The sequence below is a fragment of the Martes martes genome (genome assembly GCF_963455335.1).
Source record: "Martes martes genome assembly, chromosome: 7".
In the NCBI taxonomy this organism is placed as follows: Eukaryota; Metazoa; Chordata; class Mammalia; order Carnivora; family Mustelidae; genus Martes; species Martes martes.
The window spans coordinates 3,576,258-3,603,682 of record NC_137894.1 but is presented as its reverse complement, the minus strand read 5'-3'; the positions used below and the strand labels follow the sequence as shown (position 1 = coordinate 3,603,682).

The 27,425-nt window shown below is 41.7% G+C and overlaps 1 protein-coding gene across 1 annotated transcript in view; it reads right to left on the bottom strand.

Annotated features, from left to right (window-relative positions):
• HDGFL3 (HDGF like 3) overlaps nt 1–26,021 on the bottom strand; it is a 75,431-nt gene extending 49,410 nt beyond the window's left edge. The window contains exon 1 of the mRNA XM_080809281.1: nt 25,619–26,021. Within this exon, the coding sequence (XP_080665407.1) occupies nt 25,619–25,702 (84 nt within the window). The 5' untranslated portion in view covers nt 25,703–26,021. The remainder of the gene's footprint in view (nt 1–25,618) is intronic.
• Between the last annotated feature and the right edge of the window lie 1,404 nt (nt 26,022–27,425).

Sequence of the window (27,425 nt, the reverse complement as noted above, 5' to 3'; positions counted from 1 at the left end):
TTATGTTTATAGCAACATTATTTATAATAGCTCAAAAGTGGAAGCAACCAGGTTTTCACCAATGTCTGAATGGATAAACAAAATGTGGTACTACATATAATGAAATATTATTTAGCCTTAAAAAGGAAGAAATTCTGACAAATGCTACAACACGGACAGACCACGAGGACATCATGCTAAGTGAAATACGCCAGTCACAAGATGACAAGTACCGTATGATTCCACCTATAGGAGGTACTGAGTCAAATTCATAGAGACAGAAAGTGGAACAGTGGTTGCCAGGGGCTTGGGGTGAAGGGAGAGGAGTTACTGTCTAACAGGTACAGAGTTTCACTTTGGTGAGATGAGAGGAGTGTTAGATGGTGGTGATGGTTGCTGAATTACACACTTACAAATGGTTAAGATGGTAAATTTTATGTTATGCATATTTTGCCACAATTAAAAAGAAAAGAAAGTGAAAAACACATAAATAGCTCATCCCAAGTCTGGTTTTGATCCTTTCCCTACCTGAACTTTTAATTTTCTAAATTAAACCAGGTTTCTCCCTAACCGCCAAAATACTGTGAATTCCACATGTCCTCTTCTTCTTCCTCTCATCCCATTAAGGTGAGTAAAGAGGAAAATGGATTTTAGAGCAGCTCTTTCTACTAATTTGCTCTGTAACCCCGAGCAAATCACTCAATCAAAAAGATCAATGAATTTTAGTTTTCTTATCCATCCCCCCCAAATAACACAACAACAATATAATAATACTGGAAGTCATCTTAAATCTTGTCTCAGGAGGTACTATCATTTAACTTTCTTCTCTCTTTTTAAAAAGATTTTATTTGTTTATTGGACAGAGAGAGACACAGTGAGAGAGGGAACACAAGCCGGGGGAGTGGGAAAAGGAGAAGTGGACCCCCAGCTGAGCAGGCAGTCCAAGTCAGGGCTGGATCCTAGGACCCTGGGATCATGACCTGAACCGAAGGCAGATGTTTAACGATGAGGCCACCCAGGCATCCCAACTCTTCATTAAAGACTTAAAATTATCTGTAGTAAGTGAAGAAGCAATAGAACAAAATGTAAGGTAAGGTTCATTTAGGATGCAGTGTTATGTCTCTCTGATGAATAAGAGTACATAATCCTATCATAAATACTACAGAAATAAATTTTCAAAAAATAGACAAGAAACATTCCCCAACTCATTTTTTGAGGCGGGGGGCAATATCCCTCTGATACCAAAACCAGACACAGACATCACAACAAAATAGATCAATATCACTTATGATTAAGATGCAAAAATCTTCAACAAAATACCAACTAGCAAACTGAATCCAGTAACATAAAAAAGAATTATGCCCCACTTATATCAATGGACAGACCATCCGGACAGAAAATCAATAAGGAAACAGTGGCTTTGAATGACACATCAGACCTGATGGACTTAACAGATATATACAGAACATTTCCATCCCCAAACAGCAGAATACACATACTTTTCAAGTGCACATGGAACATTCTCTGGGACAGATCACGCATTAGATCAGTATATTTAATATAGATCAGTATATTTAAGAAGATACTGAAATCCTATCAAGTGTCTTTTCTACCACAGTGGTATGAAACTAGAAATCATTACAAGGAAAAAAATGGAAAAAACACAAACATGTGGAGGCTACACAATATGCTACTGAACAACCAGTGGGTCAATAAGGAAATCAAAGATGAAATAAAAAATACAGGGAGAGAGATGAAGATGAAAACTCAACAGCCAAAATCTCTGGGAAGCACAAAAGCAGTTCTAAGAGGGAAGTTTATAGCAATACAGGCCTACCTCAAGCAGCAAGAAAAATCTCAAACAACCTAACCGTACACCTAAAGAATCAGAGAAAGCACAAAGCCCATAGCAGAAGTAAGGAAATAATAATAATAAATAATAAAGATAATAAAAATAAATAATAAAGATCAGAGTAGAAATAAACAAAGTAGAGACTAACAACAACAGGAGAAAAGATCAACGAAACCATGAGATGATTCTTTGAAAAAATAAGACTGATAAACCTTTAGCGAGACTCATCAAGAAAAAAAGAGAGAGGACTCTAAGTCAGAAACGAGAGAGAAGCAACCACCAACATCACTGAAATACAAAGGGTTATAAGAGATTACTATGAAAATGATATGCCAACAAACACAAGTCCAGGACCAGATGGCTTCACAGTTTAATTCTAGCAAACATTTAAAGAACTAATACTTTTTCTTCTCAAGCTATTACAAAAAAATAGAAGAGAAAGGAAAGCTTCCAAATTTATTCCACGGTACTACAACTGTACAGAGACATTACAAAACCAAATACACAAACAACAAAAAACCCACTACAGGCCAACATTTCTGATGAACACAGATGCAAATATCTCCCAAAAAATATTAGCAAACTAAATTCAATAATACTTTAAAAGGATCATTCACCACGATTAAGTGGGATTTATTCCAGGGATGCGAGGATGGTTCAGTATCTGCAATGTGATATATAACATTAACAAAATGAAGGATAAGAACCGTATGATCATCTCGATACAGGAAAAGCATCCAACAACCATTCATGATAAAAAGTGTCAACAGAGTGGTTTTAGAGGGAACATACCTCCACATAATAAAGGAACCTTATGCCAAATTCACAGCTAATATAATATAATATAATATAATAATGGTGAAAAAGAGAGCTTTCCTCTAAGATCAGGAACAAGACAAGGATGTCCACTCTCACCACTTATAGTCAACACAATCCTGAATGTTAGAGCAGTAATCAGAAAAGAAAAAAAAAAAAGGCATCCAAATTGGTAAAAAGTAAGTAAAACTGTCACTATTTGCAGAGGACCTATATAGAGAAAACTCTAAGACTCCATCAAAAAAACTACTAGAATAAATGAATTCAGTAAAGTTGTAGGATAAAAAATTAATATACAGAAATATCTGTTGTGTTTCCATATACTAATAATGATGCACCAAAAGAGAGATTAACAATCCCATTTATATTTGCACCAAAAATAAAATGCCTAGAAATAAATTTAACCAAAGAGGTGAAAAGACTTGTACTGTGAAAACTATAAAACAGTGATTAAAAAAAAAACTGAAGACAACACACTGTATTCATGGACTGGAGGAGTTAACATTGTTAAAATGTCCATAACTGCCCAAAGAAATGTACAGATTCAATGAATCCCTTTCAAAATACCAGTGGCATCTCTCACAGAACTCGAATAATCATAAAATTTGTACGGAACCACAAAATACCCCAAATAGCTAAAGCAATCTTGAAAAAGAAAAACAAAGCTGGAGATAACACAATCTGGCTTTCAAGATACACTATAACAAAACAGTATGGCCCTGGCACAAAAACAGACACACAATTCAATTTAACAGAATACAGACCTCAGAAATAAGCCCACACTTCCATGATCAATTAAACTATGACCAAGGAAGCAAGAGCATACAACGAGTAAAAGACAGTCCCTTCCATAAATGATGTTGGGAAAACTGGACAGCTACATGCAAAAGAATGAAACTGGACCTCTCTCCTATGCCATACATAAAAATAAACTCAAAATGGATTGAAGACCTAAATGTGAGACCTGAAACCATAAAACTTCTAAAAGAAAACAGTCACCTCTTGAACACTGGCAACATTTCCCTAGATATGTGTCCTCAGGCAAAGGAAACAAAAGTAAAAATAAATTACTGAGACCACACCAAAATAAAAAGCTTTCAGAGAAGGAAACCAGCAACCTACTGAATGGGAGAAGAATATTTGGAAATGATATATGTAATAAGGGGTTAACATCCAAAATTTATAAATAACTTATACTACTCAACAGCCAAAAAAAATCTGATTAAAAAGTCAGCAGAGGACACAAATAGACATTTCTCCAAAGACATTATGATGGCCAACAGACACATGAAAAGATGCTCAGTGTCACCAGTCATTAGGGACATGCAAATCCAAATCACAATGAGAGATCACCTCACACCTGCTAGAAGAAGACAAGAAGAAGACATATCAAGACATATCAAGAAGACAAGAAATAACAAGCGTTAGCAATGATGTGGAGAAAAGGGAACCCTTATGCACTACTGGTGGGAATGTAAATTGGTATAATCACTGTGGGAAAACAGTATGGAGGTTCCTCAAAAAATTAAAAATAGAAATACCCTATGACTCCAGTAATTAAACTACTGGGTATTTACCCAAAGAAAATGAAATTTGGTAAGATAATAATGCGCCCTGTATTTACTGCAGCATTATTTACATTAGCCAAGTCATACAAGCAAACCAAGTGTCCACCAACACATATGGATGAAGAAGACGTGGTACACATACACCATTATTACTCAGCCATAAAAAAGGATGAAATCTTGCTATCTACAATGCCATGGATGGATCTAGATGGTATTATGCTAAGTGAAATAACTCAGAGAAAGGCAAATACCACATGATTTCACATATACGTGGAATCTAAAAAACAAAACAAACAAAACAGAAACAATCTTAAATACAGAGAACAAACTGGTAGTTGCATGAGGGGACAGGGTTATAAAAAGTGACAGGAAAATAATCAGATTGGCTAAAACCAGAATCTGCTCCAGCATAAGAGAACATTATAAAACAAAGAAACTAAACCAAATCATTTAAGAAATGAAGGAAATAAACTCACCTTTAGGAAGAAAGACCAAAATAGAAGACAGTTTGCAAGCACATTATTTGGAATGGGGAAAGCATTTAATTCTACTGAACAGAGGGGAATGAGCTAGACACCGACTGACTGACAAGGAGAAACATCCAATAAAAGAGAACACTTTTAAGATTAATGGGTTAGCACTGTTATTGGGTTTCATGTTCATGGAACAACATCTAAGAAGGGTCAATCAGTATTCAATGTCATGTGTACCAACCATGTGCAATGGCAGACTGGGAAAGCTAGAATGATAGGGAAGGAAATGACTCAAACTTCTTTAATAAAACTGGTTTTGATTATTTTTTTAATTATGTACCATAACACAAAGACTTTATCTCAGGAATGTAAGGTTGGTTCAACATATCAAAAATCAATCAATACAATATATCATATTAATAGAACCAAAGACAAAGACCACATGATAATCTCAATAGACACAGGAAAAACGTTTGAAAAGATACAACATCTTTTCATGATAAAAACATTCGACCAACTGGGAATAAAGGAAATATCCTTAAGCTGATAAAGGGCATCTATTAAAAAAAACAAACCACAAAACCTTAGTTAACATCATACTTAATGGTGAAACACTAAAAATTTCCCCATAGGATCAGGAACAAGATGAGGACATTCACTCTGATTTCTTGTCAACACTGTACTAGAGGTTCAGCCAGGGCAATCAGGCTACTGGGAGTGTAATGTAGGAAGCAGCACTGGAAAAGAGTCCAGCAATTTTTCAAATATAGAGTAATAATATGACCCAGCCATTCGATTCATAGGTATATGGCCAAAAGACTGAAAACATTAAGTCCACATTAAAGACTGTAACATGAATGTTGATCACAGCAATATCCATAACAGCCCAAAGCAGAAGCAACCCAGATACCCACCAACTGATGAGTGATTTTAAGAAATGTGGAATATCCACACAGTGGAATGTTATTCAGCTATGAAAAGGAATGAAGGACTGATGTTTGCTCTACACGGATGCAATACGGACAAACAGGACACTAAGTGAAAGAAGCCAGACACAAAAGGCCACACATCCTATGATTCCACTTCAATGAAATATCTGGAACAAGCAAATTCATAGAGATAAAGTAGATTTGTGATCGGCAGGGGTATGGGTAGATGGGGAATGACTGCTTCATGAACACAGGGTTTCCTTTTGGAGTGGTAAAATGTTCTGGAGTTGGCAACAATGGGTTGTACAAGGTGTGAATGTAATAAAAACCACTGAATTACATCATTTTAAAGGGTGAATTTTATGGTATCTGAATAATATCTCAACAAAAAAAGAAACACACATATCCATACTGGGACAGAGTAAGGTAAATTCCAGGTACGCAAGTACAATTTAACATTTAATATCTGTTTATAATAACTAATACAAAGGCTAAAAGAGAAAATGTTGTGATTATTACAATGGATGGTACAAAAGGCATTTGACAAAATGTAACTTCTTTATAAGAATTCCTCAAAAAACAGGAATACAAGAATATTTCAACATGATAAAGACTATCTATCTGAAAACAGACAAAACCACAGAGTAATAAAATAAGACGTATTCCTAAAAACCAAGGAGACAAGAACGTCAATTATCTCCAATGCTTAACACTGTCCTGAAAGTTCTAGTTAATATATTATGAGAATTCCCACCCCACCTAACAAATATTGAAACAGAGAAGACAAAAGAATTATCTGCGTACGATTTAAGAAAAAGCATATCACTAGAAAAACAGAATTAAAAAGTACAGTAGAATGGGGCCCCCGGGTGACTCGGGGTTATGCAGCTGACCCTTGACTTCAGCTCAGGTCATGATCTCAGGGTTCTAGGATCGAGCCCTGTGTCATGCCCCACACTCAGCAGGAGCCAGCTTCAGGATTCTCTCTCCCTCTACCCCTCTCCCCGCTCACTCACTCTCTATAATAAATCTTTTTTGAAAAATAAAGTATAGCAGGATGACAAATAAGTAAAAATAAAAAGCTCTGGCATGTATCATCAGAGACCAGGTTGAAAAATATAAAAGAAAAAGACTGAATTTAGTCCTTCAACAAATATTTAGTTCTTTTGTGAGCCAGGCACTGTTATAGGCATTAAGGATACACCAACAACCAAGGGGCAAAATAAAATAAAAAATAACTCTATTAAATAACTAAATTATTTAGTATATAAGAATGTAAATAAAGAGCTACACAAAATCAGAGCCAAGGATGAAGATGGGGTTATATTTTAAACGGAAGGTAAAATTTCTCGTTGGCGCCTACGTAGAGACTTAGAAGCGGTCTGGGAGGGATGTAGGAAGAGCCTGGGCAAAGTCCCTGAGGCAGTAGCATGACTGGCACATTAAGGAGCAGGGAGGAGGCCCCAGGCTGGACTGGAGCAGAGAAGAGAGGAGGTTGCATGTCCACTCGTTTTAACATGTGGCAGTGCCCACACCGCTGAGAACAGATCTTCAGAGCGCAAGAATGGAAAGGGAGACCAGCTAGAAATTGACTCAAATAACATATTTAAGAGACAATACTGGCTTGGATAAGGATAGCGGCTGTGGAAGTTTTGGATTCTGCACATACTCTGAAGTTGGAATTAAGAGGATTTGCCAGCACACTAGGTGTGGGAGAAAGCTACGATGTCAGGGGGACACCAAGGTGCTTGTTCTGAGCTACTCAGATCCCATTTATAAAAGCACCAGCAACAGGAAACATCACCCAGTAATTTTTTTAAACTGTGCGGATCCTTTAGGAAGAAAAACCACAAAACTCTACTGAGATAGAAAAAAAAACAGAAACATTCCATACCTCTGGCAGGCATGTTTCAATGTTTCAATACAGAAAAAGGGCCATTTCTCCTATTAATTTACAATTTAATTTACTTCCAACTAAAATTCCATTGTGATTTCTCTTGAAACTCAAGGTATTGCTAAAGTCAATCTAGAAAAACAAGTAAGTGAAAATGGTTCAGAATAATTATTCTTCATAAAAAGATTAATTATGAGGGGCGCCTGGGTGGCTCAGTGGGTTAAAGCCTCTGCCTTCGGCTCAGGTCATGATCCCAGGATCCTGGGATCGGGCCCCGCATTGGGCTCTCTGCTCGATGGGGAGCCTGCTTCCTCCTCTCTCTCTGCCTGCCTCTCTGCCTACTTGTGATCTCTCTCTGTCAAATAAATAAAATCTTTAAAAAAAAAAGATTAATTATGAGAAACTTGCTCTTCTCTACCTAAAATGAATATCCACAGGGCTTCCTCCCTTCCTTCGGTTCCCTGTTCAAATGCCATGTTATGAGAGGCTTTCCTGAACATTCTTACATAAAACACAGCAAGATCCTCTCTTCATTCTGTACCACTGCTAGCACTTCCTGTCCCCTTCAACTATTTTCTTGCCTTAGAGAATAATCACTGGACGGCAGGTTCTTTGTCATGTTCTGTACTGGGCACTCTGCCTGTGTGGGGGACAGTGCCTGCAGTAGAGTAGGTGCTCACTAAACAGCATTGAGTGAGTGAGTGGCTGAATATACATGCACTGCCACAGACAGAACACACCGTGCACTGTAGTGGTTCAGAGCACAGGCTCTAGAGCCAGGGATCAGGTTTATCATTTACTGTAACTGGGCAATCTTTGGAAAGATACTTAAAATCTCTCTGAACTTCAGGTTTTTCATCTGTAAAGAAGGGGCATCAACATGAATCACACGGGGTTACGTGCTGACAGATGAAGTTAATGGCATATAAGTTCTCGATTATTAGTCCTAAGACTTTCTCTTAACTGTTCTTCCTTGCAATAAGCCTACTTTTAGATCAATTTCTATCCCATATTCTAGTTCCACCCTTTTAAAAACTACCCAAGAAAGGAAGGAACTAATATTGGCTTAGCTTCAACTATGTGTCAGGTACTAAGTTCTCTCACCAACCTCGTGGGGGGAGGTGATACCAAGTCCACTTCAGAGAAAAGGAACCCGAGGCTAAGGGAGATTAGGTAATCTGCCCAAGACCACAATCATCAAGTGGTAGAGCTTCATTTGAACCTATACTTTTGGCTCCGAAGTAGACGCTCTTTCTGCTATCCCACACTTCCTATTTCTTCTTGCATGTGAGTCCCTTAAATATTTGAAAATCACTATCAGCATGTATCTTTCCTTCTTTGACTAAACATTCAAATCCCTGATTATGTCCTTATATGTCTTTCTCTCTAGGTCCCTCATTGTCACAAATTCATTCTGATTTGTTGAGGTCTCTTAATCCGTGGCATCTTAAATTACATCTGCCCCTTGAACATGGATTTGAACTGCAAGGGCCCACATTATATATATGATGTGAGGTTTTCTAATACAGTACTGTAAGCGTAATTTCTCTTATCATTTTCTTAACAATACTCTGATTTTATCATAAGAATAAACATATATATGTGTTAATCAACTGTTTATGTTATTGGTAAGGCTTTTGGTCAACAGTAGGCTACTTGTACTTAAGTTTTTGGAAAGTCAAAAGTTATACTTGGGTTTCTGACCATGGGGGTCATTGCCCCTAACTCCCACCCCCTTACTGTTCAAGGGGCAATTTTAATTATTTTTATTTTAAGATTTTTATTTATTTATTTGACAGAGAGATGATCACAAGTAGGCAGAGAGGCAGGCAGAGAGAGGGGGAAGCAGGCTCCTTGCTGAGCAGAGAGCCTGAAGCAGGGCTCGATCCCAGGACCCTGAGATCATTACCTGAGCCAAAGGCAAAGGCTTAACCCACTGAGCCACCCAGGCACCCCTGTAATTATTTTTAAACTTTTTTTTTAAAAGATTTTATTTATTTATTTGACAGAGAGGGATCACAAGTAGGCAGAGAGGCAGGCAGAGGGAGAGAGGAGGAAGCAGACTCCGTGCTGCGTAGAGAGCCTAATGCAGGGCTCGATCCCAGGACCCTAAGATCATGACCTGAACCGAAGGCAGAGGCTTAACCCACTGAGCCACCCAGGCGCCCCGTTTGTAATTATTTTTAAAGGGAACAAAATCTTGTAGAACCCCAGCTGTCATAAAATTTTATCATAATGTTCTAAAACATGCTCAAATATAGCAACAATATATTATAACCATATACTATAAAACCAAGGTTAATTTATATATTAAGTAGAAATGAAGTAACATCAATAAAATCCAAACTAATGATGTCAATTTAATATCATTATTTTACTGAAATTATATCCTGTTTACAATGTGAGTATGTCTCGGTTCTCTTGCATTTAGCATCCTTACTATGCTGTGGGCTGTGTGATGAATCAGATTTCACACCACTTTTCTCTATCTGAACGACCAGCAGGCCTGCATTTGCATGGCCATCTAGACATCGTTAGTGACCAGTAAAATGTGGGAGATGAGGGAAAAAGAGCACCTGGGATAATCGAGGTCTTTGTCTTTTGGGGTGACTGTCTGAATTGTAATCTCTCACGGAAACAGAAATATTTAGGTGGGGAGGGGCAGCTAGATTCGTTTTGACAATGAATCTGTGGTACCCGAGAGATGGCTAGATGGAGCTGTTGAGATGGTAAATGGATGGATGGGTCTAAAGCCCACAACAGTTGATTTTGGGCCTGAAACGGGGTTTAGAAGATATTAAATGGTGGCTTGAAGACAAAGAAGATCCTGCAAAGGCACAGTCAGAGAAGTGGAAGAACCTTTCGAGAAGAGAAATACAGGAAGGAAGCCAAGAGAAAAGAATTTTTTTAAAGGCAGTATTAAATTCCACAGAGGCAAAAAAGGAGGACTGAAATGTGTTCTTTGGACTGGGAGATCACGGTGACCTTTGGGAAAGCAGCAGAAAGACAGTAAGGTCAGTTATTTAAGAAGCCTGGCTACCAAGGAAAGCAGAGGGAGCAGTGCCTAGAATACGGGAGAGAGGATTATTTCTGGCCAGGAGAGAAAGAGCGAGTGGAGGGGAGAAGGCAGCTGAAGTCCCTTACTCCCAGGACCTATTAGAGCACCTGAGACATAGCAAACATTCCAAAAATATTTACTGAATGTTGCAGGCAAGAAGGAAAAGGGTGGAACCAAGAAAGAGGAGGGTTTTAGTAAGGAGCACAGGGAACAGGCGAACCGGAGGGAAACAAGTATTTTTTAATCATGTTAAACTCCAGGCTGTTTATGTTCAAAATCCTTGAAACAACCCGGAAAACAAGTCCTTACTGTTTCCATTTTATAGAAGAGTCCACTGAGGCCAAGAGATTAGGTAAGCTACCCAAGGTCATTTGTCTGCTGAGGGACAGAGGCACCATGCAGACGTGACTTCCTCTGCCCACTAAGCCCTCACTCTTCCACTGCACCTTGAAAATGAACATACGGAATACGAAGGTAAAATGATGTGCTGAAAACGAGCGGGAGACATCTGAGCTGGAGAGCAGTAAAGGGATGTTGGAACACCCAAGAAGGATGGACAGGGGCACTGAGGACCTAGAAGCAAGCGATCTGCGGCAGGGCTGGGCTGTGCCCTTTGGGATGACGGCCTGCTGGCTGCAGGAGGCCCCGCTGGAGCAGACAGGGCAGACTATACGGATGACCCAGGAAGGGGCTTCTAGGATGTCTCGAAGTAGAAAAGGAGACTAGGGTGGGAGAGTCCAAGTGATCTCGGACGTGAAATCTAGGTAAGGAGAGGCAGTGGACGCAGCGAGAGGACATGGAGAGGTCCCGGGCTCACTCCGAGTGCACAGTAACACTGAGGGAGGAACAAGTGCACTGGGGCAAAGGAGGCATCCCCTGTCACTATCCTCTCGTGTCACTCCAGCAGGCGGCTCCAACTGCCCACTTCCGCTGAACTGCTCTACTTCTGTAATTTGCTCTTAGCGCAATATAAAACAAGGGACACACTTGTTCTGGGTTACCCGATCCCTAGTAGCTAAATAAATCCTCGCCCAGACAAGGAGCTTATTAAAAACAAACAGTGGAAACCATCATATTTCATAACTCTATCACAGGCTCTGTCTCTCCCCGCCCACCTGGCCTCCCACTGGGTAGGGCCAGCGGACCCCCACAGCAACAGAGGGACTGAGCTGGAGAACGAGCAGAGCTTGGAGGATCTGGCATAGCACAAAGATTAACCTAATAGGATCCTTCCAGCTCCGGGATCCTTCCATTCGGTACAGTGGGGGTGTTTTCTAACAGATGTGTACTTACTTTGTGTGAGTGAACCAGCCGGATGTGAGATCCTAAACTGTGTTTACTACACCTTTTCAGAAATGCACCTTTTACGGAAACCGAAGAATGCCTTACTACCATCAAGACTAGGTTCTCTCTACTGAGGCTGATCTAATAATAGCAAGGAAGTCTCTTTTTGATTAGACAAGTGATTTAAAAGGAAATACAGAACCACTAGAAACGTTAGTCCCAAGACTACACCCACCTCAGAAAGTACCACACCATGGCTACAGCACAAATCAAATGCTCAGGACTGCTAACTTGTTTCAAAACTCCTGCTGTCGTCAGGCGCTTGGGTGGCTCAGTGAAGTGTCTGCCTTCAGCTCCAGTCATGATCCCAGGGTCCTGGAACTGAGCTCCCAGCTCAGCAGGGGATCTCCTTGTCTCTCTCCCTGTGCCCCTCCCCCTGGATCATACTCTCACTCTCTCAAATGAATAAATAAAATCTTAAAAAAAAAAAATCCAACTACTGTCATATATATATACACACACATAAAACTCACATAGATTAATTTCCCTTTGGCCTAACAGACCAGACAGACCAGTGGTTTTCAAACTGTAGGAAGTGAAACTGATTTAGTGGGTTGCAACCTGATTTTATACAAAATAAAAATATAAAAATATCAGAATGCATCACATATAGTATGATTTGGTGAAAACTTATTACTGGTGTGTATGTGTGTGTGTATGAAATTAGTAGTTATTTCTTACTACGGGCTTTATTTCTTACTATAGTACAAGTCTGAAAGCCACCGGACTAGACTGCATCAGAATCAATCAGCAACAATGACTCATTTTCAAGATCTAAATAAACATTTTCAAAATTACTGACGGAATCCTCATGTAGCAGTTCAGTGAGGGGAAATAAGAACACTTATGTCTTGTTTGAAAGTAGTTGATCTCATTTCAAAAGTCAAACAGAGGGGTGCCTGGGTGGCTCAGTGGGTTAAAGCCTCTGCTTTCAGCTCACGTCATGATCCCAGGGTCCTGGGATCAAGCCCCGCATCCGGCTCTCTCCTTGGCTGGGAGCCTGCTTCCCTTCCTCTCTCTGCCTACTTGTGATCTCTGTCTGTCAAATAAATAAATAAAATTCAAAAAAAAAAAAAAAAAAGAAAGAAAATTCAAAAAAAAAGTCGAACAGAGGTCTAGAGGGAATTAGTTTTCAATCTGTCAACATATGTAACTCTAAAAAAAAAAAAAAATGAACCAAGGATCTGTCATACCATTCCCTCTGAATATGCATTTCCTCCAAAGTTAAAGATGCCACTAGCACAAAAGTTCTACTTCAGGGACAGAGAAAAAGGAAAAACAGATCTGAAGACATGAGTTTATTTTTTGACATTTCTTCCTACATAAAAATTTTTGAATCTTCTGTGACACTCATTTTTATATTGGCAACCACTTCTGAACCGAACAAATCCAGCCTTTCTAACAGCTCTCATCTTATATATATTTTGCAACAGAAACTGAGACGTTAATGTTATCAAGAATTTTCCAGTCCCCGTGGAGGCGACTTCGTTGTTAGCATGGACTCTCTCCACTCTGACAACTAGATAACATCTACTTCCGGGCAGCCTTATAGACTATCAGATTGAGAGAGTCCACTCAGAGCTCAAGTGTCTGTGCTCAAGTGGGAAAAGTAGTTTTCTCACAGATCCTTTCTGTGTGCCAACGCAGTCCAGTTCAGTCTGCCCCCAAAGACTTAAGCTTGAACCTCCAGAAATGGCCCACCACACTCGGGAATCTGAGGGAGGAAATGCCCACAATGCTCAGAGCCTAGAGCAAAGTCAGTATTATAAAGCCACAAGAAAACTACTGAAAGACACCTGCCAACTACAAGAACATCCACTGAGACTTTACTAGGTTTCTACCACTGTATGACAAGGAGTTTGGTGCTCTCCTGGTAGGTAACTGTTAGATTTGGTTCATCTTAACAACATGATTCCTACGGAAAAAGAAGGGAAAGCAAATAGAAATTTAATAAACACAATTTTTTAAATTTAAATTCAAGTTAGTTAACATATAGCATGATACTGGTTTCAGGAGTAAAATATAGTGATTCATCACTTACATGTAACACCCAGGGCTCATCACAAGTGCCCTCCTTAATGCCCATCCCCCCCCCAACACCTCTCCTCCAACAACCCTTAGTTCTCTACAGTGAAGTCTTTTATGGCTTGCCTCCCTCTCTGTTTTTATCTTATTTTTCTTTCCCTCCCTATGTTCATCTGTTTTGTTTCTTAAATTCCACATGAGTGAAATCATATGGTATATGTCCTTCTCTGACTTATCTCACTTAGCATAACACACTCTAGTTCCATCCACATCATTGCAAATGGCAAGATTTCCTTTTTTAAAAAGATTTGATTTGAGAGAGAGAGAGAACACAAATAGGGGGAGGGGCAAAGGCAAAGAGAGAAGCAGGCTCCACTCTTAGTGGATCAACATGGGCTTGATCCCACGACCCTGAAATCATGACCTGAGCCAAAGTCAGATACTCAACCAAGTGAGCCACCCATGGGCCCCACGATTTCACTTTTGACAGCTGAGTAATATTCCTGTGTGTGTGTGTGTGTGTGTGTGTGTGTGTAAAGCACCATTTGGGTGCCTTCCATAATTTGGTTACTGTTGATAGTGCTTCTATAAACACTGGGGTGCATGCACCCCTTCAAATCAGCATTTTTAATATCCTTTGGATAACACCTAGTAGTGCAATTGCTGGGTCACAGGGCAGCTCTGGTTTTTAACTTTTTGAGGAACCTCCATGCTGTTTTCCAGAGTGACTGTACCAGTCTGAGTTCCCACCAACAGTGCAAAAGGGTTCCCGTTTCTCCACATCCTCACAAACATCGGTTGTTTCCAGAGTAAATTTTAGCCATTCTTTTTTTTTTTTTTAAGATTTTATTTATTTATTTGACAGAGATCACAAGTAGCAAAGAGAGAGAGAGGAAAGGAAGCAGGCTCCCCGCCGAGCAGAGAGCCCGATGCGGGGCTCGATCCCAGGACCCCGGGATCATGACCTGAGCCGAAGGCAGAGGCTTTAACCCACTGAGCCACCCAGGCGCCCCAATTTTAACCATTCTAATAGGTATGAGGTGGTATCTCATTGTGATTTTGATTTGTAGTTCCCTGATGAGTGATATTGAGGATTTTTTCATGTGTCTGTTAGCCATTTGTACATCTTCTTTGGAGAAATGTCTGTTCATGTTTTCTGTCCATTTCATAACTGGATTATTTATTTTTGGGGTGTTGATTTTGATGAGTTCTTTATAGATTCTGGATACTAGCCTGTTATCCGATGTCGTTTGCAAATATCTTCTTCCATTCCAGCAGCTGCCTTTTCATTTTGTCAATTCTTTCCTTTGCTGTGCAGAAGCTCTTTATCCTAATCAAGTCCCGATAGTTCATTTTTGCTTTTGCTTCCCTTGCCTCCAGAAACGTGTCTAGTAAGAAGTTGCTGTGGCCAAGGTCAAAGACGGTGCTGCCTGTTTCTCCTCTAGGATTTTGATGGTTTCCTATCTTACATTTAGGTCTTTCATCCATTTTAAATTTATTTCAGTGTTTGGCATGAGAAAGTGGTCCACTTTCATTCTTCTGTCCAGTTTTCCCAACACCATCTGTTGAAAAGACTGTCTTTTTTTCTGGTGGATATTCTTTCCCGCTTTGTAGAAGATTAGTTGACTGCAGAGGTGAGGGTTCATTTCTAGGTTCTCTATTCTGTTCCATTGATCCATGTGCCTGTTTTTGTGCCAGTACACACTGTCTTGATGACTACAGCTTTGTAATACAGCTTAAAGTCTGGAATTGTGATGCCTCCCACTTTGCTTTCTTTCTCAACATTACCTTGGCTATTTGGGGTCTTTTCTGGCTCCATACAAATTTTGGGATTGTTTGTTCTAGTTCTGTGAAAAATACTGGTGTTATTTTGATCCAGATTGCACTGACTGTGTAGATTGCTTTGGGTGAGTAGTATAGACATTTAAACAATATTTTCTTCTAATCCAGGAGCATGGAATGTTTTTCCATTTCTTTGTGTCCTCCTCAATTTCTTTCATTAATGTTCTACAGTTCTCATTATACAGATTTTCTACCTCTTTGGTTAGGTTTATTCTTAGGTATCTTATGGTTTTTTGTACAATTGTAAATGGGATGGATTCCTTGGTTTCTCCTTCTGCCACTTCATTACGGGTGCAGAGAAATGCAACAAATTTCTGTAGGCTGACTTTATATCCTGAGACTTTGCTAAATTCATGTATCAGCTTTAGCAGTTTTTTGGTGGAGCCTTTGGGGTTTTCTATATAGAGTACCAGAGTATAGAGTATAGAGTGAAAGCTTGACTTCTTCCTTGCTGATTTGGAAGCCTTTTATTTCTTTTTGTTGTTTGCCGAGGCAAGGCCTTCCAGTATTATGTTGAACAACAGTGGTAATAGTGGACGTTCTTGCCGTGTTCTTGACTTTAGGGGAAAAGCTCTCAGTTTTTCCCCACTGAGGATGATATTAGCTGCAGGACTTTGGTATATGGCCTATATGACACTGTGGTATTAATAAACACAAATCTGTAACTGAATTAATGTCTGGTTACAAGTTAGGCAGACTATATATATATATATATATATATATATGGTCACACACACACACACACACACACACACACACACCTCCCCATATATGGTCTATGATCCTTTTAGCAAACTTATATTATGTACATTTCAACACTTGATTCCAAGGAAAAATGAGAAAGAAAATAAGAATTATCATCCTCCCTATTTTACAAAGAGGCTATAATAAAAAAAGATGTCCAAACCTGACAAGCCAAGACAGTGGTGGAATGAAGTATGTGTATTTTAACTCCTGGTGTCACTGTTCTCTCCAACATCACAGGAAATCTTACTCAGATACCTGGAGGATATCCCTTCTAAAGGCTTAAAACTCACCAGTTATCAGATTACTTCATTTTTTAAAAAAGATTTTATTTATTTATTTGACAGAGAGAGACATCGAGAGCAGGAACACAAGCAGGGGGAGTGGGAGAGGGAGAAGCAGGCTTCCTGCCAAGCAGGGAGCCCAATGCAGGGCTCAATCTCAGGACCCCGGGATCATGACCTGAGCTAAAGGCAGACGTTAAACCACTGAGCCATCCAGGCACCCAGATTACTTCATTCTTTTTACCTCTGTGTGGTTCCCTGTGACTATACAGCTATTTCTGACTAAATGCAGCAAACTCCTATTTGGTAAGAAAATAGAATAGAAAAATTCACCTACTAACATGGCTGAGAAGCTATTACATGTATGAATGGCAGTGAAATAACACAGGAAGATGCTGTTACAGGGATTAAGAATACAGTGGCTAGTAGTAGTTCTTAAGATTTAGCTTCTAGGCTCTACTGAACCAGTAACTCTCATAACTGCTCCACCTGGTATTCAAAGTGTATGTATCCTCTCACACATAAAGGTTTTAGAACCTACACTACGTCAACACCATACTATTCACTCGGAATTGATTTTAACGGGTCTCTGCTTTCTCTGTATGCATAACTAATACCTTACTTGGTTTTTACTGCCTTGTGTCAAAGGGCTTGCAAAGAGATACAGACTAGAGAAAAATAATGTAATAAAAATAATAATATATAATAATAAAAAATAGTAATAATATAATAATGTCACAATAAATGTTCTCGGACATGAGAGTGCCGGCCTCCCAGCCGCTTCTCAGTACTACATATACACATATATGGTCTTACGCACCACCAAATGCGTCTTCAGTCCCTTTACCTACTCTTGTCATCACATTTCTTATGTTCCTGTGACATTCTTAATGATCTGGGATTAACACACTTACTTAGTACGTAACCTTAGGTGAATTTCTTAAGTCTTGGTTTTCTTTATCTTTATCAGATATTTGTCCTCACTTGTAATCAAGACATATATGATACATGATTTGATATGTCACATATGATATATATATGTATATACTCTGCCTAACATGTAAACAAATAAATTAATTCAATTAAATATTTGTATTTATTAAACTGACAAATACTTTTAAAAATTTAAAAATTTAAATTTACTTGTAATGAATATTTTTTTAAAATTTTAAAAAATTTTTAAAAATGAATACTTTAAAAATTTTTTTTAAATTTAAAAATTTAAATTTACTTGTAATGAATATGTATGGAAACAGGTATTCTCTTATTCTGCTACTGGGTAAGACAGTCAAAACTTCTCTGGAGGACAATGTGACAGTGTAAATCCAAAGTTTTAAACCATGCACATGCCACCTGACTGAGAAATTCCCAGAGACTTGTCCTGAGGAAGTTAACTAATGATTTAGCTTAATGCATGTTTCTCTGAGTATTATTTTATAATATAAAGCTGGAAATTGGGGGGCCTGGTGGCTCAGTGGGTTAAGCCTCTGCCTTTGGCTCAGGTCATGATCCCAGAGTCCTGAATTGTATAGGGGCGCCTGAGTGGCTCAGTGGGTTAAAGCCTCTGCCTTCGGCTCAGGTCATGATCTCAGGATCCTGGGATCGAGCCCCACATTGGGCTCTCTGCTCAGCAAGGAGCCTGCATCCCCCCTCTCTCTCTGCCTGCTGTTCTGCTTACTTGTGATCTCTCTCTCTGTCAAATAAATAAATAAAATCTTTAAAAATTAAAAAAAAAAAAGCTGGAAATAACCTAAATGTACCTATAAAGGAACCGGTTATAATTTATAACAAATAGGTCTATACCATAAATTACCAGACAGCTATTACAAATGCTATAGGAATATATTCATTGCCATTGAAAGTTCCCTAAGATATAGTGTTTAAATGGGGATAAAAGGCCACAAAACTGTAGAGAACTACAAAAATGATGTACTTATACATGTAGGTTCATATTCATGATGCTTATGACAAGGCAGAGGGATAGTAATCTTTCTGCAATGAATATTATTACTTAAGTAATAAAAACTTTTTACACAGATGAGATACTTAAAAAGTCAATCCATTCTCTTTTAAATAGCTGAAAACAGTTTAAAATAGTTTACAATATGAGCAGGGGTTCCTGGCTGACTCAGTGGAGACAGTGACTCTTGATCTTGGGGTCGTGAGTTCGAGCCACCTGTGGGGTGTAGAGACTACTTAAAAAATGTTTTTTCTTTTTAGGAGAGCAAGCAAAAGCAAGTGAGCCAGAGTGTTGGGGGGAGAGGGAGAGAGTCTTAAGCAGGCTCCATGCCCAGCAAACAGTCCCATGCAGGGTCCAATCTCATGACCCTGAAATCACGACTGGAGCAGAAGTCAAGAGTCAGATGCCTAACTAACTGAGCCATCCAGGTGTCCCCAAAATAAAATCTTTTAAAAAAGTTTATCGTATGAGCAGATTGTTTTAGATGCAAGGAATACTACTGACCTTTAAGGATCCTCTGTAGTCAGTACTCTGTGGTGAAAGACATTTTTTTTTTAAATTTCTAATTTGTTACAGACTGACATTTTTATAAAATACATGAAAGATGAAATAGTAGAAAAATAAAGTCACAGAAAACATAAACTTCATTTTAAAAATTAAATTCATAAACATGAAGTTACTCTACCAGATTGCTTAAAAATTTTTTTCTAAATTCTTACTTTCCATTTCTGCACCTATCTGGTCCTTGACAGGTTAACGGTCCACAGACCATGCTCCCAGTAAGCAAGGCTCTAAGTGATTAAGAAGCCTTTTGGCAGTGGACTAATCACGGCTTCAAGTAGACTGGATTCTGATTCAACATCTGGATAATCTTCTGTAACAGAAGGTAACTTTCTCCAATAAACAGGAGCATTTGGGCTCTTCCCCTATTAGGTTTACCATAGTTACTAGCCTGTGATGTTTTTCTTATGCTAATAGATATTTTCAAGACAGTCATATAATTTTAAACTATCAGTCATTTTCCAAAAGAATGAAACACAATCTCATATAGTAGAAACCTGGCTTCAGAGAATTAACATTTTCCAAATCCCGGGGAAACAGGAGTCATTAGGGCACAGCGAAGGGGACGTGCCAGAAATACAGATTCAGCTGGTTGAAATGGGAGCAAATGTACATATTGATACTGAGGGTTTAAGTTGCCTATCTGTTCCCAGATTTAAGCAGAAGAAAATGAGACAACGTGCCAGGCCCTCAGCATCATGAATATAGTCCCCAGGGAAAGGCTGAATGAATCCCTGCCACTCCACCTGAGGGACGAACCAATGACGGGCTACTCTGGACTCATGCCAAAGAAACAGGAATATAAACATCTTACTTCATGTTGAGATTACAAAGGATTTAAGTCTCAAGTCATTCCCTGAAATGATGTAGCTTGGTCTCCAGAAATAAAGGTTCAGAGTTTAGCAACAGCAAAGAAACTGAAAGTACTACGGATCAGAACTAAGGATTCTCAATCAGTGTTTAGGTATGGAGGGGAGCCTGAGTGGCTCCGTTGTTAAGCGTCTGCCTTTGGCTTAGGTCATGATGCTAACGTCCTGGGATCAAGCCCTGCATCAGGCTCCCTGCTTAGCGGGAAGCCCGCTTCTCCCTCTTCACTCCCCCTGCTTGTGTTCCCTCTCTCTCTGTCAAATAAACAAACTCTTAAAAAAAAAAAAAAGTATGGAAGCTTTAATTATGTAATTATAATATTTTCAAATTGTTGAAAATTTAATCTGTTGGTAGAAAAATGAAAAACTATACTTAGCACAGTGCCTTACACACAGTAGGTGCTCAGTAAAAGCTTAGCTAAGAGTTTAGCTCTTCAAGCTGTCCTAGAATGGTGATCAAGTGCCTTTTTTTTTTTAAAGATTTTATTCATTTATTTGAGAGATTAAGAGTGAGAGCAGGAGCACTGGAAAGGGGCAGAGGGAGAGGAGAAGGCGGCTCCCCACCAAGCAGGGAGCCCAATATGGGGCTCAATCCCAGGACCCTGGGATCGTGACCTGAGTTGAAGGCAAACACCCAACTGACTGAGACACCCAGGCGCCCCCAAATGTTTTATCTAGCTCTCGACTTATCAGGTAAGAAGTCAGAGCTAGATTAAAAATACAAGCAATGATTTAGCATGAAAGGATTAGAAAAACTAATACAGTTAAACCAAAGACAGGCAGAAACCAGAACTAAAAAGAAACGTAAACAGAAAGCTGTGTAGTAAATGAAGTTTCTCAGTCAAAAGGGAACAGGAAGATGCAAATTGGTAGCATTGAAGCCTTAAAGAAAAAATAAAATTCTCACTGAAAGCTAAGAATGGTCAAATTCAATCCATGAAGTCTGAAGTGTTAGACTCTTTTCTCCCACTTCATACAAAGTATGAAATTGAGGTAAAACTTACACACAGGATAGTGTGCAAATCTTAAATGTGCAGTCTGATAAGGTTTAGTGTGTCCACATCCAGATCAGGATAATGAACATTTTCAGAGCTTCCTCCCAGTCTGTAACATCCCCTCCACCCACCACGAACTGATCCAGCTTTTGCCTGTTTTCGATGGTCATGCTATCACACAGAATCTATTCATGTTGGCTTTTTTTCACTCAAACCCAAATTTTGAAATACAGCCCTATGTTTGAGGGCCTCCGTAGTCTGTTCCTTTTTACTGCTGAGCAGTATGCCACCGCATGAATGCGTTACGGTTTGGTTTAGCCATTCTCCTGCTGATGGACGTCTGGGTTGTTTTCAATCTTCTGCTATGATGAATAAAGCTGTCATAGGTGAGCCTTGTTGTACAAGCCTTTTGGTGGCCATAAACACTCACTTCTCTCGGGTATATGCCTAGAACAAACTGCTCAATTACAAGATAGGTGTGTGTTTAACTATGGTAGATTGGGCCAGTTTTCCCAAGTGATTCTATCAATTTACTCTTCTATTAGTAACGCTGGAGAGATCTCATAAGGTTTTTAAATTTAGAAAGAGTTCTTGGTTGAAATACTAGAGTTTGGGCGACTTTTTTGTTTTGCTTTGCTTTTTACTTCCATTTTTCATAGCAGGGGTAACATACAGAGAGTGCTCACACCTCAGAGGATATACAAGATAATTTGGGGGAAGGGTGTGAGAAGAAAATAGTACAATTTCTATTTTAGTTTCTTATTCTCTTACCTACAAAGTAAATTTTACAGATATTTAACATATAAATGGACACCAGTGTCCTTATTCAGATGGTTGTATTTATTTACTTTGGGCACACTGTGATTTACTGCCACTTGGGAGTGCCTGGTTGAACAAAATTATGGAATATTCACTTCTAAATGAACTCTTGCCAAATGAACAAGTGGCTAAAAGGAGTCCTGCAAAGATAATACCAATAATGTAAGCACAAGCAAACAAGGAAATGGCCCAGCTGACAGTTCTATTATAGAAAATCTCTTTAGAAAAACTGACTATCTAGTCAGATCTCACAAGAAACAGGCAAAAAATATTCCAAAAGTTATTTTTAAAAATACAGACTTAATCTATTACTATCAATATTTTGCTAATAAGAATTTTAAAACATAAATTACATCATCTGTCATCTGCTTTCTTTTGTATTTATTTTACAATGTAGGTAGCAATAGTGCATTTTACATGGAGATATAATTTAAAGTAAATTCATATATATTAGGGATTTTTACCAATAGAGCACATGATCAATAGGGTTCAGAGACTCTTATTTTAGCATAAGTATTTTTAATATCAAGCTAGTTAATCCTTAGGTACAAATAAAACTTGTATTTTTAAGTCATATGCAATATAAAATATATTGTGTTAGAAACAGCTAGTTGGCTACTGAATGCTAATATAGTGCATCTGAACAGGGAAGAGGACAGGAATTAACTGGGAAGAGCCGCGAGGGAACTTTCATGGGTACTGATACTACCGTATATCTTACAAGGGGTTTGGATTATACCAGCGTATACATTAATCAAAACTCACTGAATGGTACATTTAAATGTGTTTCAGTTTATATAAATTTTACCTCAAAAGGCAAAAAAAAAAAAAAAAAAAAAGAAGAAGAAGAAAGAAAGAAAAAGGATCTATAAAAAATATTGACCTCTAGTTAATGATAATGCATGCTGAAGTGTCTAGGAGTAAATTATACTGATGCCTGCAACTTACCTTAAAATGCATTAAAATAAGATGGACTGCTGTATGGATAGAGGGATGGATCATGAATCACAAGATAAAGCAAGTGCGGTAAATGTTAATTGTAGAATTTAAGTGATGGATATAAAGGTGTTCACAGGACAATTGTTTTAACTTTTCTATACACTTGAAATGATTCATGACAAAAGGTTGGAAAAAATAACCTATCTACTCAAAAGCTGAAGATTAAAAACAGTGTAATGATACAAGGGGAAAATCAGAAATTCAAAAAGGAAAAAAGGTAGGAACACCCAAACACAGCTGCTTGGTACTTTTACACACACTGAATCTATGCGGTGAGAATTATGCCTATTTCGCAGGCTAGTAAGTTAAAACTTAGAAAGATTACAGAATATGCCTAAGATCACAAAGTATGAAGGGCGGCCAAAAGCGGAATCCAACCTGACCAAATTTGCTAGAGGAGTGAATCCTCTCGGCCCACATTCCTCACAAGGGGCTGCCTAGGACCCAACAGCTTCCCTACGGCAGGGAAGTTGCTTCTCCATTCAAGCATGGACCTTCTTTGACAGAAGAGTCCTCCCAAAATCTGTCTCCCCCATGTTTTTCCTTCTAGGTCTGTCTGATCCCTTGGGGCCATACAGAATCTAATCCCCACAAGACCGCCTTCATATCGAATGACAGTATTTGAAATATGAAGAAGTAGGATTTTTTTTTTCCAGTTAGCATTTTGTAACATCATCTACAGCTAGGTGTAAAATGGGGATAATGCCTTAGCGACCTGGAGTGGAAGTAACATGAAAACATCCATGGAGCATACAACATGGTAACTACCAGAGTAGGGACTCACATCTTTTTCTAACCCTTACCTTTCCTTGGAAATTATAACATGCCACTCACTATAAAATAGCATCTTATAAAAAAGAAAATACATGTCCTTTCTTTGAGGAGTTTATGTTAAATGGGGAAGAGACACAGATTTTTCCTTCCTGTACTTATTTTATCTAACAACCTGATTCTGTTTCCTCATTTTATTTTCCATTTTGCCTTGGTTTGGAATTACAACTTCTAGGAATTTCGTGTGCAATTAAATATAGAACTAGGACTACTTCTATTGCACTTTTTTGTTTCAAAATTACTACAGAGGCCAACCTAAGTAAGCAACTTGTTAATGAAATTTTAAGTTTTGGTTTGTTTGGTTTGGTTTTTTTTTTTTTTTTTTTTGACTCTCCAAAGTTATTATCACAGCCTAATGGAACCTGAACCTCACTTGAAACCGGAGGTTGTTAGTATTGGAAGGAATCCTAGAGATGATAATTTTATAGTTTCAGAAATGGATGTTCAGACAGCTGAAATGATTAGTCCATAACAGAGCCCAAACCCAGTACCAGGCCCCCCAATTCCCAGGCCAACTGTTTTTTGTGTTTTTGTTTTTTTTTCTATTTTACAATCGCGGAACTAAATACAGGAAAAAAAAAAGTGATTATGTCCACCCATTACTTCAACTTCACTAATTTCAGCCTGGCCACCCGTGATGTCACTTCCTTTTGTGAATGGGTGGTTTTTTCCCCCCTTGGTCTAGCTACCTTCACTTGACTGTAATACAACATTTTAGAGCTCACACTCTTATTTATGCCAGTATTTCCCACGTCTATTCTGTTCCCCAAGGATACCAACAGAGCCTCCAAGATGCCCTGACCCTCCTTTTCACGGTTATTTCTCCTTTCAAACAACTAACCGCCAACTAGCATAAAAATCAAAAGTAAACGGGGTTTATTTTTAAGACACAAAGCACACACGGCAGTGTTGATCTCCTCCTCGCCCAAAGGGCCCGATTTAAAAAAAAAAAAAAAAATTTAAGGCTGTGTATTACACGCAGATGCTTTCGAGAGAAAGAGCCAGCCACGACCTGGAGGAGAGAGCTATTGTGGGCTGTAGCGGGAGGCCAAGGCGAAGGTCTGGGATCCGACCTAAAACAAACATGGAGGTGAAAAGGCACCGGGAGCTTCGCCGACCCACCAGCCGGGGCCGGGCCGCGAGCTCCCGGCTACTCCGGGTGGGTCTGCGGAGCGACGGGCGGCGGGCAGGCGCGGACGCCAGGACAATGATGCGGCCGGCGGGGCTCAGGGGAAACTCAACAAGTCTGGAAGGCGAAGGAGGCGCCGAGGGATGGAGGAACGGCTGCCAAGAGGCTCCTGCTGGCCTCTGGATGACCACCAGCCCTTTCCAGGATTCGCCGCCGCGGCCCCCGCCGGCCCGCCGCCAGCCATTTGCATCACGCTCCCCTACGTGCCCCGACGTTCGCCCGGGACCCGGCGGCCCACCCGCGACCCTGCCCGCAGCCCTGCCTCCCGCCCGGGCCCGCCGCCCCCGCGCCGCGGCTGCCCGGCTTCCCCGCGGCGGGCCTGCCCGGGCCGGAGCCGCCTTCCAGAGGGGGCGGAAGGATGGCCGCCCTCGCGGGGAGCGGGCGCGGCCCGGAACCCTCGCCTCCGGCCCGGGCACGGCCTTCGTGCGCAGCGCCGCCCGCGCCTCCAGCCTCGGCCGCGGCCGGCTCGGGGCGCCCGGGCTGCGGGGCGCCGGGCTCCGGGCCGAGGCGGATGGAGGAAGGGGGCGGGCGCGCCATCATGAAGGGGAAAATGGTGGGCGGGCGGGCCCGCCCGCGGCCGCCGTACTCACCCGGGCCGGCCAGTGCGGGTAGCCCTTCATCTTGGCGAAGACCAGGTCGCCCGCCTTGTACTCGCGGGGCCGTGGACGCGCCATCCCGGCCGCTTCCTCCCCCGGTCGTCCTTGGTCGCCGCGAAGATGCCGGGAGGCCGCCCCCCCGTGGGCCGACGGACTGCGCCGCGCTCCCCGCGGGCCTCGAGCGGGCGGGCGAGCGGCCGCTCCGACGAGGGGAAGCGGCGAGGCGGCGGCTGAGGCGAGGGGTGGGCGGGGGGCGCAGCAGGCCCGGCAAATCACGGCCCGGCAGCGGGGGAGGGGAGCCCCCGGCCGCTCGGCTCTCGCCCGCGCCGAGGTCCCCGCCGCCGCCGCGCGCTGCTCACAGGCGCCGCGTCGCCTGCCTCATGCCGCCGCCGCCGCCGCCGGCCTCCCTCCCGGGCTCCCGGGCGCGGCGCGAGCGCCGGGCCTCGCGCCTCCTCCGAATTCCTCCTCGGGCAGCGACCGCAAACACGATCTTATTATTGTTCTCGCGCGCGCTCAGCATCCCCCCCGCCCCGCTTCCCGCTCCCCTCCCCTCCCGCGCCGGCCGGTTAATTCCTAGGTACACGGCCGGCTTTCGCCCAGAAACCGAGCGCGCCAGCCCGGCTGCTCGGCGGGCGGGCGGGCGGGCGGTGGGCGCGTCCTCCCCCAGCACCGAAGCCCGCGCGGGGCGGGCGGGAGCGCCTACTCCGGGGGACGCCCGCCGCCCGCTCTCTTTTGTTCTGGGCCGGGAGCTGCCTGCCGCAGCCCAGCCAATCACCACCTGGCCGCCCCCCTCCCCGCCGGCCCGCGCCGCTCTAGGGGGGCGCTCCCCCACCTCCTCGCGCCCCCCGGCCTCACGCCCGGCCCCCGCCTGGCCGCCCCCCGCGGGCCGCTGCTGCGGGTGCGCTCCGGTGAGTGGGGCACAAAGGCGCTGCAGGCCTGGGGGACGGCTGCGCGAGGGGACCCGCTGCCCTGCGCATCAGGCTGCCTGCAAAGAGCCCCGCTCTGGAGCCGGCGACCTCGTTGGGTCCTCGCCCCGGGTCTGCCCTTGACTAACGCACTGTGGCCCACCGAGGGCAGGCTCTTCGGCCGGAGTCACGGGCGGTGGTTCTCGTTTGCCTGGCGGCACGGGCGGGATTCGAACGCGGACCTACAGGACTCCGGAGTCCAAGCGCGGTCGTGCTTCTCCAATGCGTGGGTCTCGCAGGCCTGTAGTTTGGGGAAAGGGACTTAACTCTGGCGGGTCACTTGTTTCCAATCCTGGCAACATTTCGGACAACGTGTCTTCAGTCTGCCTAATGATGAATCTGCTTCTTCCATCACGTCGAAGCCCACCTGTGAGAAGTCACTGGCGCAGCCCTTGAGTGTCACCTACTTCCTGTGGCCTTCATTTCCCGTTCGCACCTGTCCCCTCTTCTGAGCTTTCCTCCTCTTCCCTTTTATAGAAGCTATTCATTTCCATCAGTACCTGCCTCCCTCGCTTGCTTTGGAGAGTGTGTGTGTGTGTGTGTGTGTGTGTGTGTGTGTGTGTGTTGCCTGGCAGACCAACCCCGGCTCCTGTTCCTGGTGCTGGGCTTCCAGTAATGGGGCTTTGAAGTCTCTAGACTTCCTGAGGCTTGTTGACGTTGTTCCTAGTGCTTGACGTGACCTACTCATGCGTTTCCTTACTACTTGTGTCTGGTGACTTTCCTTTTTAGATATCACGCCTTCCCCCATGGGTCCCGCAGGCTCACCTGTCCTCTTTTCTCACCGGAGAAGACCAGTCTAGGTCCTTTTCTCTCCGTTGTGGTAGCCAGCGTCAGTC